Genomic DNA, 16,468 nt, shown 5'->3' with positions numbered 1-16,468 from the left:
TACTTTCACTCAAATTTTAGGATCAATTAGAAAACCAAGAGGAACTTAAAATGCCAAGCCGCGCAGTTCGAGAACAGATAAACAAGGTTCGATTTACAGGTACTAGGTAAAGGAGCCCTGACAACACTTGTATCTTCTTATAGTGGAAAACAGATATGGAGGGCGGTAACGTTAATTATTTACAGGACACTTTGTTTAAATATAAGCTACCAGCTGGACAAAAAGTTAAAGATCAACAGTACACCCATAACATTAAGCCATTTGTCAGTACTATATAAATAAGAAACGCAAGGTGTTCGGTGGACTATAATAACCCTATATATTTATTTCTCAATGCAAGAACTTGAATACTTGTGTTGTCGTCCTGAGGGTGGGATGGGACTTTTATCCCCGTGTACGCTCCGCCTTTTGTATTAATACTTAAAATATTGAATGGTTGACTTGGCCTAGATGTTCCAAAGCCTTTGTACATCCGAACCTAGAGGTTACTTTCATTTAGTAAATATAGAAGTCTAAGCTGTGAATTACACTGCGATAAAAGACGACGGGCATTTGAGAACACGAGGGAAATGTAGAAAACACGAGCTGCAGGGGAGTGTTTTCTATATCTCTCGAGTGTTCTCAAATGTCTGGAGCATTTTATTACAGTGTAACACATGGCTTAGGCCTCTTCATTTACTTTATGATATAAAGGTAATGTGGCGAAAAAGAATAAAATACGCCTTTTTCTATGTTTTAAAAATACGGCTTTTTGACCAATCAGAGCGTGCGCAGGGTCCTATCTATATTATAATAACAAAATGAAACCAGGCTTTTGGGTGCACATTATTTTAATATATCGTTGACATGTAAACTAAGACAGTCTCATCTTAATGTCGTTGACTACTGGATATATTTGCATGACCGCTGTTAACCAGCAGTGACATTGTTTATACTATGTCAATACAGCTCTCGAATGATCGCTTTACAACAACATTTACTCAAATCAATGGTAGTTTACCTTTGGGACATTTTGCGATGAAACCTGATAATATACTTCAAAACTAGCGCGCCACGCAAACAACACCAATCTCGGTGTGTCTCCTGGTATCGGGATATAAACGGAAAATACCTCAATGTAATGTACTGTGGCTGCCAAAAGTTCCCACACTTCCAGCAGTTATACTTTCATGGATCAGTACTACCTCACTTAATAAAGTCATGTTACAATATCTGATCGTGTCACACAAGTACACAAGCATTGTTAAACAACAGCTTACCATAACAACGAGGTAACCTGTTGAAAACGCCCTTAATTTCATCTTTAGGTGCTTGTAGCTCAAAAAAGGCTCAATAAACCCCACTTTTTATTGTTGCATTGTGGTCAGCAGGTTATAATACAACTATCTGCAAAGATTTAAAACAAATCCGTTGCTAGGTATCTTGATAGATTACACCTTGATTAAGTACTTTCCATAACTATAGTCTGCATTGTGCCATTTCCTCGACCAATCGATCCATATCCTCTTTGGACAATCCTCCCTTGTCCGTCATCACCTGGATCCCCGCCATCGTGGCAGTATCGACCGCTGACACACTGAGAATGCCATCTTTGTCTACTTCAAATGCTACGTCGATCTGAGGCACGCCGCGTGGAGCCGGTGCAATGTCCACGAGATCAAAGCCGCCAAGAAGATTGTTGGCTTTAGTCATAGGCCTCTCGCCTTCGAAGACCTTAACACAAGAATTCAAACAGGTTTTTATTAATCGAGATTAAAGAACAAGACAAAGCATCTCTTTACTTTCCTCGAGTGGACACACAGGCGCATTCAATTTAACAAATTGACGTCAGTTTTTCATGCGTCTGTCCTGTTACTGATCATGAATTTACGTCAATTTGTTTTTTACGATAACAAATTGTCCGCTCTCGCTCGTTGACGCATCGCTTAAATTATAAATTCATCTGTCTGTCCGCTTATTGACCATGAAAATTAGCCAATGAGCGCGCGCGAATTTCTGCAGTTATCGTAAAAAGAGTCACTACTGCTCATATATGTAACATCGGTACCAGGAAACACAACATTGAAATTTTTTCCAGCAGAAGTCAGTTAATATCAGGAAAGAGACTTACGAAAAATGCGTAGACCTACTTTGTTGTTTTGACGTCACTGCCTGATTAGTCCCAGGTCTCAACCCTCCGCGGTTTCTCACCCAACCCCGGGAGTGAAATTTCACGCCAGTTATCAGACGCCGGCTAGAGTGCGGTGGGGAAAAGAATGTATCCTTTTTTTTTTTCAATTTCCACCATGCGATTGTCAAGAAGGTTCAATCAAGCAAATAAAGAATATTTGCAATATGGACTTAAAAGGAATAAAATTTGTTTTTATACATAATTCGAACAACAGCATATCATGTCATTTCGCTTCAACGAGTGGCTGAGAGCAAACAAGATCACAGGCCTGAATTTGATTTGTGCCTCCCATCTCTCATTTGTGTCATTTTCTATTTTAGCATAAAGACAAGGAATCGGGGGCTTCATTCCTTAAATACACTTCCCTCTTAAAAACAGCTTTCAAACCCAATGGTATAACTTCAGAAAACAACATCTGATATACATTAAGCGATTAAATACCTGGATTTTAATAACATTTTGGTTGTCGGCGTAAGTGGTAAACTTTTGCGCTTGTTTTGTTGGCACAGCTGAATTTCGCTTGATTAATGTCGTCATCACCCCTCCAGCCGTCTCAATTCCCAGGGACACCGGTGTGATATCCAACAGAATTAGGTCTTGGATTGCAGCACTTCCTTCGTTTGCTAATATGGCAGCATTAACAGCGGCTCCATACACCACAGCTTCTTGTGGATGGAGGCTTTTGTTCAGTGTTTTTACATCGAAAAAATCTTCCAGTAGGTACTGAACGTTTGAAATGTGCATAGACCCACCAGTCACCAGAATTTCATGAATTTCACCCTTTTGGAACGGGCTATCTTCCAGAGCTTTCTCCACTATCTTTAGCGTGCTCATAAATAAGTCTTTATTTAGGTATTCAAACCTGTCAAATAAATAACGTTCATTAGTGTTGGAGCGAGGCTCATTGAGGCTTTGTCCAGTACCAAGCAATTGTCACAAAGTGAACAGGCCACATATAAGGAATTTATGACAAAGGTTTCGACTATTTTCGCCTTTTTCGAAAGGAAAAAAGTATACATCAATTATTACCCTACAAATATAACATGCTTGTAAACCAGAGGTTTGCATCTTCCATGTATCCCCCTCTTACCTGATAGAATCAAGAGAAGTTCTTTAGCAGAATTCAAAGAATCGATCAAGAACGAAACCTTTCCCGGTTAATTAAAACCTCATTGGTCGCACATGGCCTTATGACAACTACAGTATATGTTTTATCTCAGGGAGACCAGTTAGTTTTGTTTCCCTCGTCTCCGTCTCGCAAAACATCGAGATTCTCGAGAAACAAATTTAACTGTTGCCCTCAAGACCAGTCATTCAGTGTTTAATATTGTATACGCGTAAATTGCTTGATATGATAAAGCTAAATACTTCATTTTAACCACAAGTAAACAAACAAACTTAGGGCGTGTGATGGAGGTCTCCAAGTTGAAATGTTTAGCAGCAACATCAGCTGATTCGGCAGAGGATAAGGTGTGCTTTGCTTGTTCAGAGACAATACTCAATCGATGAAAAGCTTCTTTGGTGGTGATATCTTTTCCGTGGCTCTTGTTGAGAATTTCCTTTTTAAAGTGATCTGCGACTCGTAAATCGAAGTCCCTTCCACCTAAATGGGTATCCCCACTTATGGACTTGACTTCAAAGATTCCATCTTCTATCGTGAGAATAGAAACATCAAAAGTACCTCCTCCGAGATCAAAGACAAGAATGTTTCTTTGCTGATCGAATTTTGTTGCGAGTCCAAAGGTGACGGCAGCAGCAGTTGGTTCATTCATGATATTCAAAACATTGAGGCCGGCAATAATACCTGAAAAAATAACACGAGTACAGCAAGATTTATGCAATGCGGTGAGAAGTAACTAAAAAAATACACGTTTTTCTTTAAGGCCTCATTATACTCCGCATTTCAGTCGCGCCGAATGAAGTAAGCATTAGAATACTGAAATTGCTGTAAATCAGTACATGATTTCTCATGGCTACGGCAACGGAAGTAAAACACGTTGGGCTTCTTCCACTCGAGCAAACTGAACTCAGGAAATTTCTAGTTGCGAACTGATCAGTATTTTATGGGAGAACAACCTCGCGAGGTATATCGAGATTCTGGAAAAATTGTTATCGAGAACTTCCGTCACATTTGATTTTTCGGCTGAAATTTCCAGAATTTTTGGTTAAATGGTTAGCATTTCGGAATTTTGCAATTCCAGGATTTTCTGCAAACTTTTCCACGAATTTTGCCTCTGTAATCCGGGGTCAACGGGTTCAAATCTTCTTCCCTGCAACTAAATTGATTTGGTATCTGGCCAAAATCCCGCCAGTTGGATTTTTAACACATTTTCTGTTATATTTATAAGATTTGTTCCTCGATTGATAGTGCTAGTGTCGCAAATTAGCACAGCATTCAGTTAGTTGGGGCGCAGCGCGAAAAACGGCGCGCGAAAAAATAAAAAAAGCGCGGCGAGGGAAAGCGAAAAACGCCTGTGGGCAAACTTTAATAACAAAAGGTCCTTCCGCCCACTTATAGACCGCCTACAGGGGGCCCGTAACATGACCGCCAGCTTGTGGTTTTCATTTGTCAACAATATAGAACGCACCTTAGCAACATGTCCCTCGAAAGCCAATTATATTCTAATTCGCTGCCCCGCTCAACCGAATATAAAACATTTATCATGTGATAAGCAACCACTTGTGGGGTGTGTCAACACGAGCCGTGTATAAAAACATAACTTGCAATGGAAATGAGCCTAAACGAAGTATAAGCACAAACTCGGCGAAGCGAAATGTCAAGAGACCGAAAAGGTCGAAAAGAGAGTCGAAAATGTACAAATGTCACTAACCGTAGGATTTGTGTAGGCCCGTCAACCACATTTTACAGATAATCTCGCACTTTCCGTTCTTTGCGGCTTCTTCATCCATGTCTTCTCAATAGCTATTGCCGTTGATGCAGCTCCAATTTTTTCATTTGTCCACATGGTCTTTCAATGTGGCCACGAGAGAAGAAACGCCGCGTGACTTGTTGAAAGGTCTCTGACCACCGCCATATCGCATTTCTCATCTACGTCAGTAACGCTCGAGTGATATAAAAACCTGTCAAAATTGACCAATCAGAGGGTACACCAGATCCAGGTATACCGGAACGACCTTTTGTTAGGTTTGCCCACAGGCGTTCATTGGCTTCCTCTCGCCGCGCTTTATTATTTTTTTTATATTTTCGCGCGCCGTTTTTCGCTCTGCGCCCCAACGAAATGAACGCCTGGAAGAGGCTACAGCAGTGTTAAATAACATATCCCCCAACTACTGTGAAGTGACTTTTTTTATATTTCACTAGCGAGATTTCCACAGCATTTAAAAAGGATTTAAAACAAGAGAAGTTGATATTTGGAGAACTTGGTAACTGATGACTGTTTTTTACAGTCAGCAGAACTTCTTAAAATTCTTCACACAGCACCAGCTAAATCTAGACCTATATCTTGAGTATAAACGGCTAAGTAAGATAACTTACATGCACACCAGACAGACGGTTCTCTAACCACACGAAGCCGAAATCTGATTCCTGGTGGTCAATCGAATAAAGTCTGTATTCCAACAACTAAACGTACAGATTGAGTCCGCTGAGTTCAGTAATTCGCTTCATGCTACTGAAACCGGGATAAGAGCCGGCCTGATGGGCCACTTGGCTCGTGAGCAGACTTAACCTAGCCTACTCCTTGTCGTGTATACCCATCCTGGATTACGGCACCAAAGTACACGACCTTGATTTTGATTCTGTTTTATCTCAACTGTTTCCAGCACTTTGAAAGGCTTAGATTTTGAAGGGTCATTAGAGATAACCACTTTTTATCAACTGATGCTACAAGCGTGGTATCAAAACACTGCCCAATCATTGGTGAATACGTTGTCACCATTTTCGTGACACAATAGGTTACCATAGCAATAGTATGACCTGCTAAAACACTTTTAATTAAGTGTTTTGAGCCACCTTAAATCGCATTTTTTATGGTTTTGGGCGGATAAAACCATGACTGAAACACAACATCCGCACCTGCATTTCGCGTGGCTTCACGTTGTGTGTCTTTGTAATAAGCAGGGACAGAGATGACAGCATCAGTAACCTCTGTACCAAGGTGCGATTCCGCTATCTTCTTCATCTTCTTAAAAATCATGGCCGCAACCTATAAAAGTCAGGTGCACCACATCCAGTAAACAAAGTTTATATGCAACTGATCAAATTATTCCCGCTACCTCAATTCCCTCAGCTGTTCATTTGCACGATATTACTGAAAACAAATAAAATGAGGGATTGTGTTTGTTCAAATTTGAGGCTTGGTTCGATTCCATCCTTTCCAGTCACTGAAAAACAACATGTAACTGAATAAACCACTTTTCAATTGCGTGCCGAAACATCAAAACGAAAATAATAAAAACTGAAGTGATTACCCAAAGTAATTACTAGTAACAAAGGACAAACACAGTCCTCTGAAGCAACTAAGACTCTAAACCAAATATAGTGCAGCTGGCACAACGCGCTCGGAAAAGTGTGCGAGCGAGACGCCATTGGTTCTGGTTTAATTTACTTCGGACTGGATGAGAAAATGGCGCAAGACTTTTCAACCAATCACAAAGCAAAGTAATGCAAAACCAAAGCTTGTGCGAATGACGTTCGACACTATAAATGATAAAAATATGAGCTGTGACTAAAGAATGTAAAGTACGTTTTCAGAACTTTTCCGTAATAGCACCCTGCGTCAACGACTCCATTTATATGCAGCCTCGTTCCCAGGGCTTTTCGGAAAAGCCCTGGGAACGAAGTTGATTTATATGGCCTCGGGTACCCGAAACAACCCTTCCCCTGAGACAACTGAGCATTTATATGTGAAAATGTTGTTCCTGAAGGCCGAGTTAAAGTTGGCCCTGCGTCATTATTCATAGCCCTTATTGAATAAACAAATATACAGATATCCCTCTTTCTTTGAGTTTCTCTCGGTCATTTGCTTACGATGGGTTTTGCCAAGCTAATTTTTTTATTCTTTGATACAAAACTCTGGTTTAAATCCTACATCTAGGCATTACTTTGCACTCCCCACGCCGAGAGTTTTCCCGGTTAGGCGAGCCACTGAAGTGTTTATATGAAGAAAAGTTGCCAGCACTGAGGGTTACCATACTTGCCGAGGCGAGACAACACGCCTACCCGAGTTGTCTTGCCCCTTGAGACGGGTTCAAGTTTCTCATGTAAACGGTTGGTTAATTTTGCAAGAAAATAAATGAAAAGTTAGCTCGGCCGGGTTGGAGGAAGGCTTGTCTCGGGTACCCAAGACCATATAAACGGGTTGGTTGGTTGGTTGGCTGGCTAACTGACTGACGAACTGGCTTATTGACTGCAGAAACCTTACCTCTTCAGGAAAGAAAGATTTCGTCTCTCCTTTAAATTGCACTTGAAACTTTGGTCTTCCCAAATCATCTACAACCTTCATCGTGAACAAAATTAATGAAAATATTACCACAAACAGATTGCTAATGGTCTAGCAGCTGACAAAATAATTCCCATCCATTTATTACCTGAAAAGGCCACTTCTCCACGTCAGAATCCACGCAAGCTTCGTCGAAACGACGACCAATAAGGCGCTTGATGTCTAATGTAAACGACACATGTAAATGGTGAGATCGAAGAATAATAAGTTCGGGACGTTTGGATCGAGAGAAACACTTATTATATTTATTATATAGCACCAAGAATATTAGGCGTGCTTTCGCGCGAAAACATACCTTCACAAGTGAAAACAACATGTTATCTTCTCATGTGAAAAGATCAGCACTGCTATGGTAACTTAATAAATCGCGCCTTTCGCAACGAAAGAGAAATGGTTTGGTACTTTATTTGTGTTTAATTGAACATTACATGGCCAGTGGGAGATACCAAATCTCTCTTCTCGAGTTGAAAAATATTTCACTCGTAAAATTTCGCATCGCGGCCAAGTCTGATACCGTCTATTTATCAAATTAACATTGCTTTCGGGCACATGAAATGTCTTTTTAAAGACCTGGAACCTAGGAAGGGCTGGGGGGGGGGAGGTGGGGGAGGGGATGGGGGTGGAAAAACATAGGAAAAATGGTAGTTCCGGGAAAATCGGTCGGTTTCCTCAGTCTAGCGTAAGCCCCATTAAAGATCATTTATTTCAATGTTATGGTTAGATCATCGGTATCTTGAATTGCTAACATGACAAGCCGTTTGGCTTTTTAGAAATATTAAGGAATTGCATTAAATAGAGGATATTACATGCCCGCGCGTGGATACGAATTATTTTATCCTCTCGCGTTCAACTCGATATCTCACGAGTGAACGCAACAAACGAGTATGATATTGAGTTGAACACGAGAAGATAAAATTCATATTCACAGAGTGGGCATGTAATATTCTGTTTATTATATAAACATACCAATGACGTCGTTCTTGACGATTTTCCGAAGATTTCCGAAGATTTTTCAAAATTGTTCCGAAGGCCAGACGAACGCTTTCGAACATTTCCGAATATTTTCCAAAGAATATCGAAGATTGCAGAAGATTGCCGAAGACGACCGAAGAAGATCCGAAGATGTTTCGATCATACATCAAGAAATTTAAGTGTAGTAAAAGGGGCAAAAGAAAAATGTTATCGAAAAGGGATGATATCTTCACAGTCTGAAAGATAAAAATAGTATCTTCACTGCGCGCGATAAAGATATGAGTTTTTAGTAAAAGGAAAAATCCTGGTATTTCACTGGTGTTTATATAATAGATTTAGAATACTTAGCCAGTACTCAAAGCATAATAAGGCTACGTAAGATTTTTCCGAAAAAAAAAAACCCAGAACTCCAGTCGGTTTGTTGATTTAAAATAATTTTAACTATTTTTCCCTCACAGTCAGAAATCATGTACCCGATTTGCATACATATTAAAAACAAGCATGGCAGCTATCAAAAATACGATCCGTTGGTTCATGGTTTCACGGTCGAGTGTCTATGGAACTAAAGCTAGTCCGAGTTAAGCCTCGAGGAACTCTTCTCGAGTGAACTTGCATCGATAGAAGTCGATCAGGAAGCGCGCTAACAATAAACCACTATCCATTGTTATAAGCTCTACAGGGTTTTACCGTTTCGCACCATCATAAATACAAAAGATTAAGTAAAATGTATGATATTGATGCACACCTACCAAACACTGTGTTGCTTGCGTTTTCAAACATTTGTTCCACTGCTGACTCGCCTACTAAAACACCTGTGTCGGTAAAAGCGACAACGCTCGGTGTAGACTCATTGCCTTTGTCGTTCTTGATTATCTCTGGCTTCTCATTCCGGTAAATAGCGACACGCGTGTAACAAGTTCCAAAATCAATTCCGATTGCTGTAGCCTTAGACATGGTTTTTAAACTTAGCTCCACTCACCAAACCTGTCTTTCACACAACGAGATTCTGCAGATTAAATAGAGCCCTGTGAAACGTGGCAAATAATGGGCGGCATATATTTTACGCCCGTCTTAACCCGCTATTCATGATCAACCCTTGAACGCCCTTCACCGCACTTGCTGCACGAAACGTTTCAAGAAATGAAACAACAACAAAAAAATAAAATGTACAAACCTTAAAAAATTTCTATTGCCGATCGCAACACTGACCAACACTGGAAGTTATACTTTAGAACTTGAACGATGATGACCTTTGAGCAAAGAGTTTTAGCAAATTTTACTGTTTGTTTGTTGTTGTACTGCGTCACGCTTTGTCCTAGGTAGTGCTTTCCTGCACTAAGAACCTTACAAATGCAAATATTTATTTCACGACCTTAGGCATGTAAATGAGATGGCACGTCTCACGCACGTCAAGTTTTGAACTGAGTGACTTTGCTGTTTATTTTATTCAGCTCGCTAGTTTCGTAAATACCTTATAAAACCACATAAATTTTAAAAGCATATGGTTGCTTCTCAGATATAGAAGATCTTTACAAAATCGTTGTAATTATAGACTAACGACTCGATCCAACGCTCTTTATCTGCATGATAGCTTTGTCGAGGATGTTTGCTCTTCGCTACAGGTAACCTTAACAGGTAACCAGGTCAGCTCTTTAAAGATTTTGACATGAAATAACAGGCCCTTATAATCGAACGGGCGGAGAATTTACATGTCTAGTGTCATAATGGGTAAATCTGCATCTGTGAGGTTGTGGTGCGGAAAAACTCTAGTGGATCACGCCACTTATCGAAGAATCGTGTTATAAAAGATACGGACCTTTTTAACCTGGGCGCTTTGTTTTCCACTACTGACCACGTGATATTCTCTAGAGAATTGTTCCTTCCAGAGCGTTTTCACTGTCACGCAATATAAAATGAAATCAAAAACCATTCAATGGTTTAAGTCAAGAAACTGTGATGTTATAGAAGTTACATAAAGAAGACAGTTCTCTAAGTTTAAGGTGTGTGCGTTGTCCCAAGATTGAGATATTTGTCGAAGTGTTCCGCGAAAATTTACAGAGCCTAGTTTGAAGCCGCCATTGGTGGTGCATCAATACTGCGGCCGGAAAATAGTGTTAACATCTGGAACTTACTTTGGCTATCTAGGACACTGATTAACTGCAATGAACAAACAAACATTTAAATAAGCACTTTTCCAAGTACTTTAACTTCTTAAATGGCTAAAAATCACGAGATAAATACAGTTTTTCGACAAATGCGATCGTAGCTTTATGTCACGCACCGCCATAACTATGTAATTCACATTGCTCTGGTTTCCAAATGAAGGACGCTATTGTGCTGGAAAGATGTAAACAGGTATAAAATTAGTACCTCTTATACCTAATGAGGATAAAAACTTTGGGGGCTCTTTAGTTTTGGATTTAAGAATTTAATGACGTCATGTAAAAACGCTCTACTCGTCTAAAAATTATTCGTTCATACGCACACGACTATAGAGCCCTGTGAAACGTGGCAAATAATGGGCGGAATATATTTTACGCCCGCTATTCATGATCAACCCTTGAACGCCCTTCACCGCCCTTGCTGCACGAAACGTTTTAAAAAATGAAACAAAAAAAATAAAATGTGCAAACCTTAAAAACTTCTATTGCCGATCGCAACACTAGAAGTTATACTTTAGAACTTGAGCGATGACTTTTGAGCAAAGAGTTTTAGCAGATTTTACTGTTTGTTTGTTGTAGTGTTGCGTCACGCTTTGTCCTAAGTAGTGCTTTTCTCCACTAAGAACCTTACAAATGCAAATATGCATCTCACGACCTCAGGCATGTAAATGAGATGGCACGTTCGGCTTTCAAGAAAGAGTCGCACGTCCAGATGTGAACTGGAGTGACTTTGCTGTTTATTTTATTCAGCTCGCTAGTTTCGCAAATACCTTATGAAACCACATAAATTTTAAAAGTATATGATTGCTTCTCAGATATAAAAGATCTTTACAAAATCGTTGTAATTATAGACTAACGACTCGATCCAATGCTCTTTATCTACATGATAGCTTTGTCGAGGTTGTTTCTTCATCGCTACAGGTCACCTTTGAATAAAGAAACATGGCGTTCAGTAACAAATGCGTACATATCTAGGTCAGCTCTTTAAAGATTTTGACATGAAGTAACAGGCCCTTACAATCGAACGGGCGGGGAATTTACATGTCTAGTGTCATAATGGGTAAAGCTGATCTGTGAGGTTGTTGTGCGGAAAAACTCTAGTGGATCACGCCACTTATCGAAGAATCGTGCTAAAGATACAGACCTCTTTAACCTGGGCGGTTTGTTTTCCATTACCGACCACGTGATATTCTCTAGAGAATTGCTCATCTAAAAATTATTCGTTCATACACACACGACTATTTAAAAATTTGAAAGCGAGAATTCGCAAGAGTATCATCACATGGTCTGAAATGGAGCAACAAAGCGCCCAAGCTAAAAAGACCTTCTCAAGGGCAACAAATTCAGCATCTTTCCATTGTTACATGCACGAAGCCACTCCCAGGTGTCAAAGTATCAATAGTAATTATAGAGTCGTGACAAAACGTTTCCAACTGATAAAATTTCGCGAATAAATCTATTTTAAAACTACGAGAATTATTTAAGTACAAAGAGGAGAGCTTGAACCTTGCAAAAGGTAGTTAAAACTGTTTCAATTTCTCCATCGATTTAGTTTAAAGACCATTTTAAAAACACTTCGCGACTAAATCAAGTAGGCATGGTAGCAGTTTCCCGGTCATTTTTTAAAAAGCAATTGAGGAATCACTTATCAAGTTAGGTTCTGGGAAATCAGTAGAGAATCTGGGGAGAGTTAAAGCTGTGACGTCAAATCCAGAACGAATGCTTCGGCTGTCCCAGTCAGATCTTTTATTTTGTCCGAGTGTAGAAGCCTTTTTGCAGCACAAGTTCTTTCGCTGGGACTCCGCAGTCGACCGATTTCTGTTTTTACTAACAATGTCTTCTAGTTCGTCTGATTCTGAAATGAGCTTTGACTCGGAAAACTCTGAAATTTATTATATCGCTGAAGAGAATGACCGCTCACGCTTATCAACATCGCAAACTGAATAGTCAAACGGTGACGACCGAGCTGATTTGTATGCTGACTACTCTCTGGCCAATGGAGAATGGACAGCCAAATACCAGGAGGTGGATGCTGACAAAGAACTCGAACGAGCTCTGATGGACAGACTCGAAGGCAATGATATGTAGAAGTCGAAGAGTGATACTAGTAAGACTGTAGCGCGTGGCGCGTCTTTACTATATCTTCGCGCCTTCGATCTCGCACTAATGTACTTTCGTAATAACAGTCAAGTCCGTTCACTTTCTCAAATTATTTTAACTTGATGCGTTTAATGTAGATCAAAATGATTATCCCATGACAGTGTTTGTGTTCTTTACGTGCAAGTGTAGAAATTGTAGCGTCGCTTCCCTTCAAAACATCAACGAATGTTATGGTTGTCAAGACTCAAAGAAGAGTGATCTTGCTCTTGAAGATATTGGCGCTGATGTTATCTTAAAGTGTGTTACTGAATATCAAGGAATTAAACCTGTATGCCTTCAGAAATGGAGTTTAAGATTAGCGGCGGGCAAATACAAAACTAAAGGGAAGCAAACCTATCATCAAACTGGCAGCAAAGAGAGGTAATTCAGGCATGCAGATGGCTGTGTAAAATAACTTAACAGTGATTCTTCCAATTTACAAGTATTAATATAGTTGTGAAACGATCAGTTACATGTATAAACAAGTCATTGTAAAGTTCCTGAGTAAGAGGGGGGTAGCTAGGGGGTTGGTTATGTTATTGCAATCTTTGTTTGGTCAAGTGTGAATTACGATTAGTGTACACCCGTTTAGTCCTGTATCACTGTAACAAACATGCTTTAGTGATTCTCGAACAATACTGTTACTTTTTGTGATTTCTTCATTGAGCTTTGTTTTTAGGTATCCTGCCCTATCCCCCCCCCCCTTCCCTCACCATAAGATGCCCACTGCTAGAAAACATTTTTCCATTAATCTTTTTTTAGTTACGAAGTGTTTCGTACTAAGAGTTCTCAAGGCTGGTGTATGGGATGTTGGGGAACAAGAGGATTCCTTTATGTAGCAATAATATTATTAGAAAGGAATTTTCAGTTGAAAAGGATGAAAGCTCTGAATGATTTGACCTTCATGACGAATTCGAACAAAACTAAAGTGGGCTTGATATTTACTGTACTTATTTTGACAAACTGCAACACCAACTGTTCTACAACTGTTCAATACTGCAAAAATATGGCATTTGTTCGAAAACATATCAGTCTTATTCACCTGGACAGTTTGTTTTACTCACACAACACACTAATAAAAAAAAGGCCCATGAAACATCAAAAGGACCCCTTTTTCTTCGCTTGTGCTTAGAAATGTGAATTATTATAATCCTGTGTTACAAACTGGAAGCAGCTGCCTTTCTTTCTGTTATTGTCAAGTGGAAAATTTAATGTTTGTGTCCCTTCACTGACCATTTACATGTCGCAATCAACCTGGACAACAATAAAATTATGTTGTTTATTTATTTATTTATTTATTTTTGATTCTGTATTCTTTAATCTATTTCCTGGCAAACAATGACAGGCTAATAATAATATGACTCTGTTTCACAAGGACTGGAAACTACCAAATTCACAAATCTGACTGGCTGAAACTGATTTTGAAAGCAGACTAGATCTTCCCATCTAGACTGGCATCTAGACTGATAATGCTTTGCAGTGAAAAAGTTGTAAACTAAAATGCAAAATCATTGTTTTCTTCTAACAATACTTATTTATGGAAGTGCCAAAAAGCCTGATGAGAAAAAAAAAAAAGCAAAGCAAAATGTCAGTTAGTACAAACCAGTTACATTAAAAGAATTAAATTGTTCTTCTTTGCAAATTATAGTAAACATCTTATTAACCAAGCTTAGTCAGTCTGTATGGGAGAATCTTAACCTCGGTCGTGTTTACAGACCTCAGTGCGTTTGGTTCTCAATCAAGATTCTCCCATACACACCTACTGCTCAGCTAATATGAACTAAATAATGATAATGATAATGATGATAATAATAATAATAATAATAGTAATAATAATAATAATAATAATAATAATAATAATAATAATAAAAAGAACAACAACAACAACAACATCAGTTCAATGATGGCTTTTCTACAGTGCAGCAAGTTGCAGATGTATTGTTATGGACACAACCATGTCCCTGTAAAAAATAATATTTATCAGAAACATTTTTTGTCACAACAATGTTTCCCATGCTGGGCAAAGAGGGAAATATTTGTGTCTTCAACAATGTTTCTGGAACAACGTGTCCTCATTTGCAAGAGCATTTGGCCAGCAGAGATGCAATCTCATTAGCACGTGTTACCATGGTATCAATAATTAAAACTTCCTATAAATACAATTAAAGTCCACAAGCCTCATGCAGAAACAGACACATACACAGACAGCTTGAAATTGTTGTGGTCCTGGCCGAAGTATGTTCTCTGTATATTGATAATACCCACATGTAAAAAAGGTTCTGAACATGTAAACTAATTCTAAGCCATTCCTTGCTTGAATGTCTCCATGGCCACATTTGTTGAACGGTGGGTCTTCCAAACTAATGTGCTTGTTTGCATGACTTTCTTGCCCAAAATACCCTTACAGATTTCTTTTTCAAAGAATTGAACAAGGAAGGAAACTAACATACAAAGGCAGGTAACATTTGCTCGGAAAAAAATATTTCACCATTTTTCTGTATCTATCGGCTGTGCTGACTGACTGCTGCTGTTTATCAGATCAGATCGATGCAACAACGGCTGCATGAATCGACGGAAAAGCGGTTATTCCAAATTCGTCTCACTTAAGCCATGGAATCAGCAAAATCCCTTCCTCTCGCTGAAAATCCAGGCGTCGAGCGAAATCATCTTGTTTGAAACGCTTAGAACAGATCACCAAACTCAGACGCCTCTTACTTTGCACGTTTCGCTTTCACGAAATCGATCCATCGCTTTGTACGTTTCTTCTTTTCAGGACGATCATCTCCCCATTAAACGGTATGGCATGAAGCGCAGTACCTCCTGTACGTTTGCTGTGTTGCTACATCCCACTACAACGCACCTGGCTAACAATTTTTCGAACTACTTTCCCAGCCTTTCCCCACAGAAACAAGTAAATATGCGAATTTACAGTGTTCTGGATTTGACGTCACAACCGGCCCTCGACCCATGCCCCGTTAAACTCGGTCGTGAACCAAGATGGCGGCGTTTTGACGTCCTTTGACGAGACATAGAAAATCAAAGATTTAACCAAATCGAAAAATTTTTGCGGCAGATCACTCCACAAAATAAGCTTTATTGTTTTAGCGAAAAAAAATGTTGGTGTTAGGTGCACTTTAAAGCTGTCAGTTTAATTTTTCGAACCAAGCGGCGCTATTTCATTTTAAAAGTACACATTGAAGTATCACTTAACAATAAAGCGAGATTCGCCTTAGTTTTCGTAATTCTTTCACTGCCCAGATTTCAAACAATTCTTGTCGTTCGTCTCCATTTAATTTTCCCTTCGTCGCTTTTTCATCCCCGTTTCGGTTGGTAGACTGATTTAGCCTATTTATTTTGGCCTACTGCTGACACAGATTATACGCTTTCAGGATGTTGTCCCAGCGACGCAAAAATTTGTCAAGTGACCTTTTGACCGAAAGAACTTATTCGCTTCGTGGGTCAATTTCGATGTATTGAAATTTGACTTGGCTCCGAGGCTTAGGGAAATGAGACAAATGGAATTAATTATTCATCCCTCATCCTCGATACGATTTCTTTTGTTT

At 39.4% G+C, this 16,468-nt stretch overlaps 1 protein-coding gene across 3 annotated transcripts; it reads right to left on the bottom strand.

Annotated features, from left to right (window-relative positions):
* Positions 1-812: 812 nt before the first annotated feature.
* Positions 813-9,966, bottom strand: LOC110054555 (heat shock cognate 71 kDa protein-like). Of its 3 annotated transcripts, XM_089272854.1 has the most exons (9): positions 9,779-9,966; positions 9,354-9,610; positions 7,721-7,794; positions 7,555-7,629; positions 6,207-6,336; positions 3,852-3,974; positions 3,200-3,260; positions 2,612-3,032; positions 813-1,713 (listed from the first exon to the last, which is right to left on the bottom strand). In XM_089272854.1, the coding sequence occupies exons 2-9, from the start codon at positions 9,556-9,558 to the stop codon at positions 1,459-1,461; spliced, it is 1,344 nt and encodes a 447-aa protein (XP_089128980.1). In that variant the 5' UTR covers positions 9,559-9,610; positions 9,779-9,966; the 3' UTR covers positions 813-1,458. The 3 variants fall into 3 exon arrangements, with proteins under 3 accessions (XP_089128980.1, XP_089128908.1, XP_089128939.1); XM_089272782.1 differs by lacking the exon at positions 3,200-3,260 and having other exon boundaries at positions 3,569-3,974; positions 9,779-9,965; XM_089272813.1 differs by lacking the exon at positions 3,200-3,260 and having other exon boundaries at positions 3,569-3,974; positions 9,814-9,965.
* Between the last annotated feature and the right edge of the window lie 6,502 nt (positions 9,967-16,468).

Source organism: Orbicella faveolata, unplaced genomic scaffold, assembly GCF_042242905.1.
Source record: "Orbicella faveolata isolate gen_17 unplaced genomic scaffold, um_ofav_v1 contig_1, whole genome shotgun sequence".
Classification (NCBI taxonomy): Eukaryota; Metazoa; Cnidaria; class Anthozoa; order Scleractinia; family Merulinidae; genus Orbicella; species Orbicella faveolata.
This window is presented reverse-complemented; position numbering and strand designations above follow the sequence as displayed.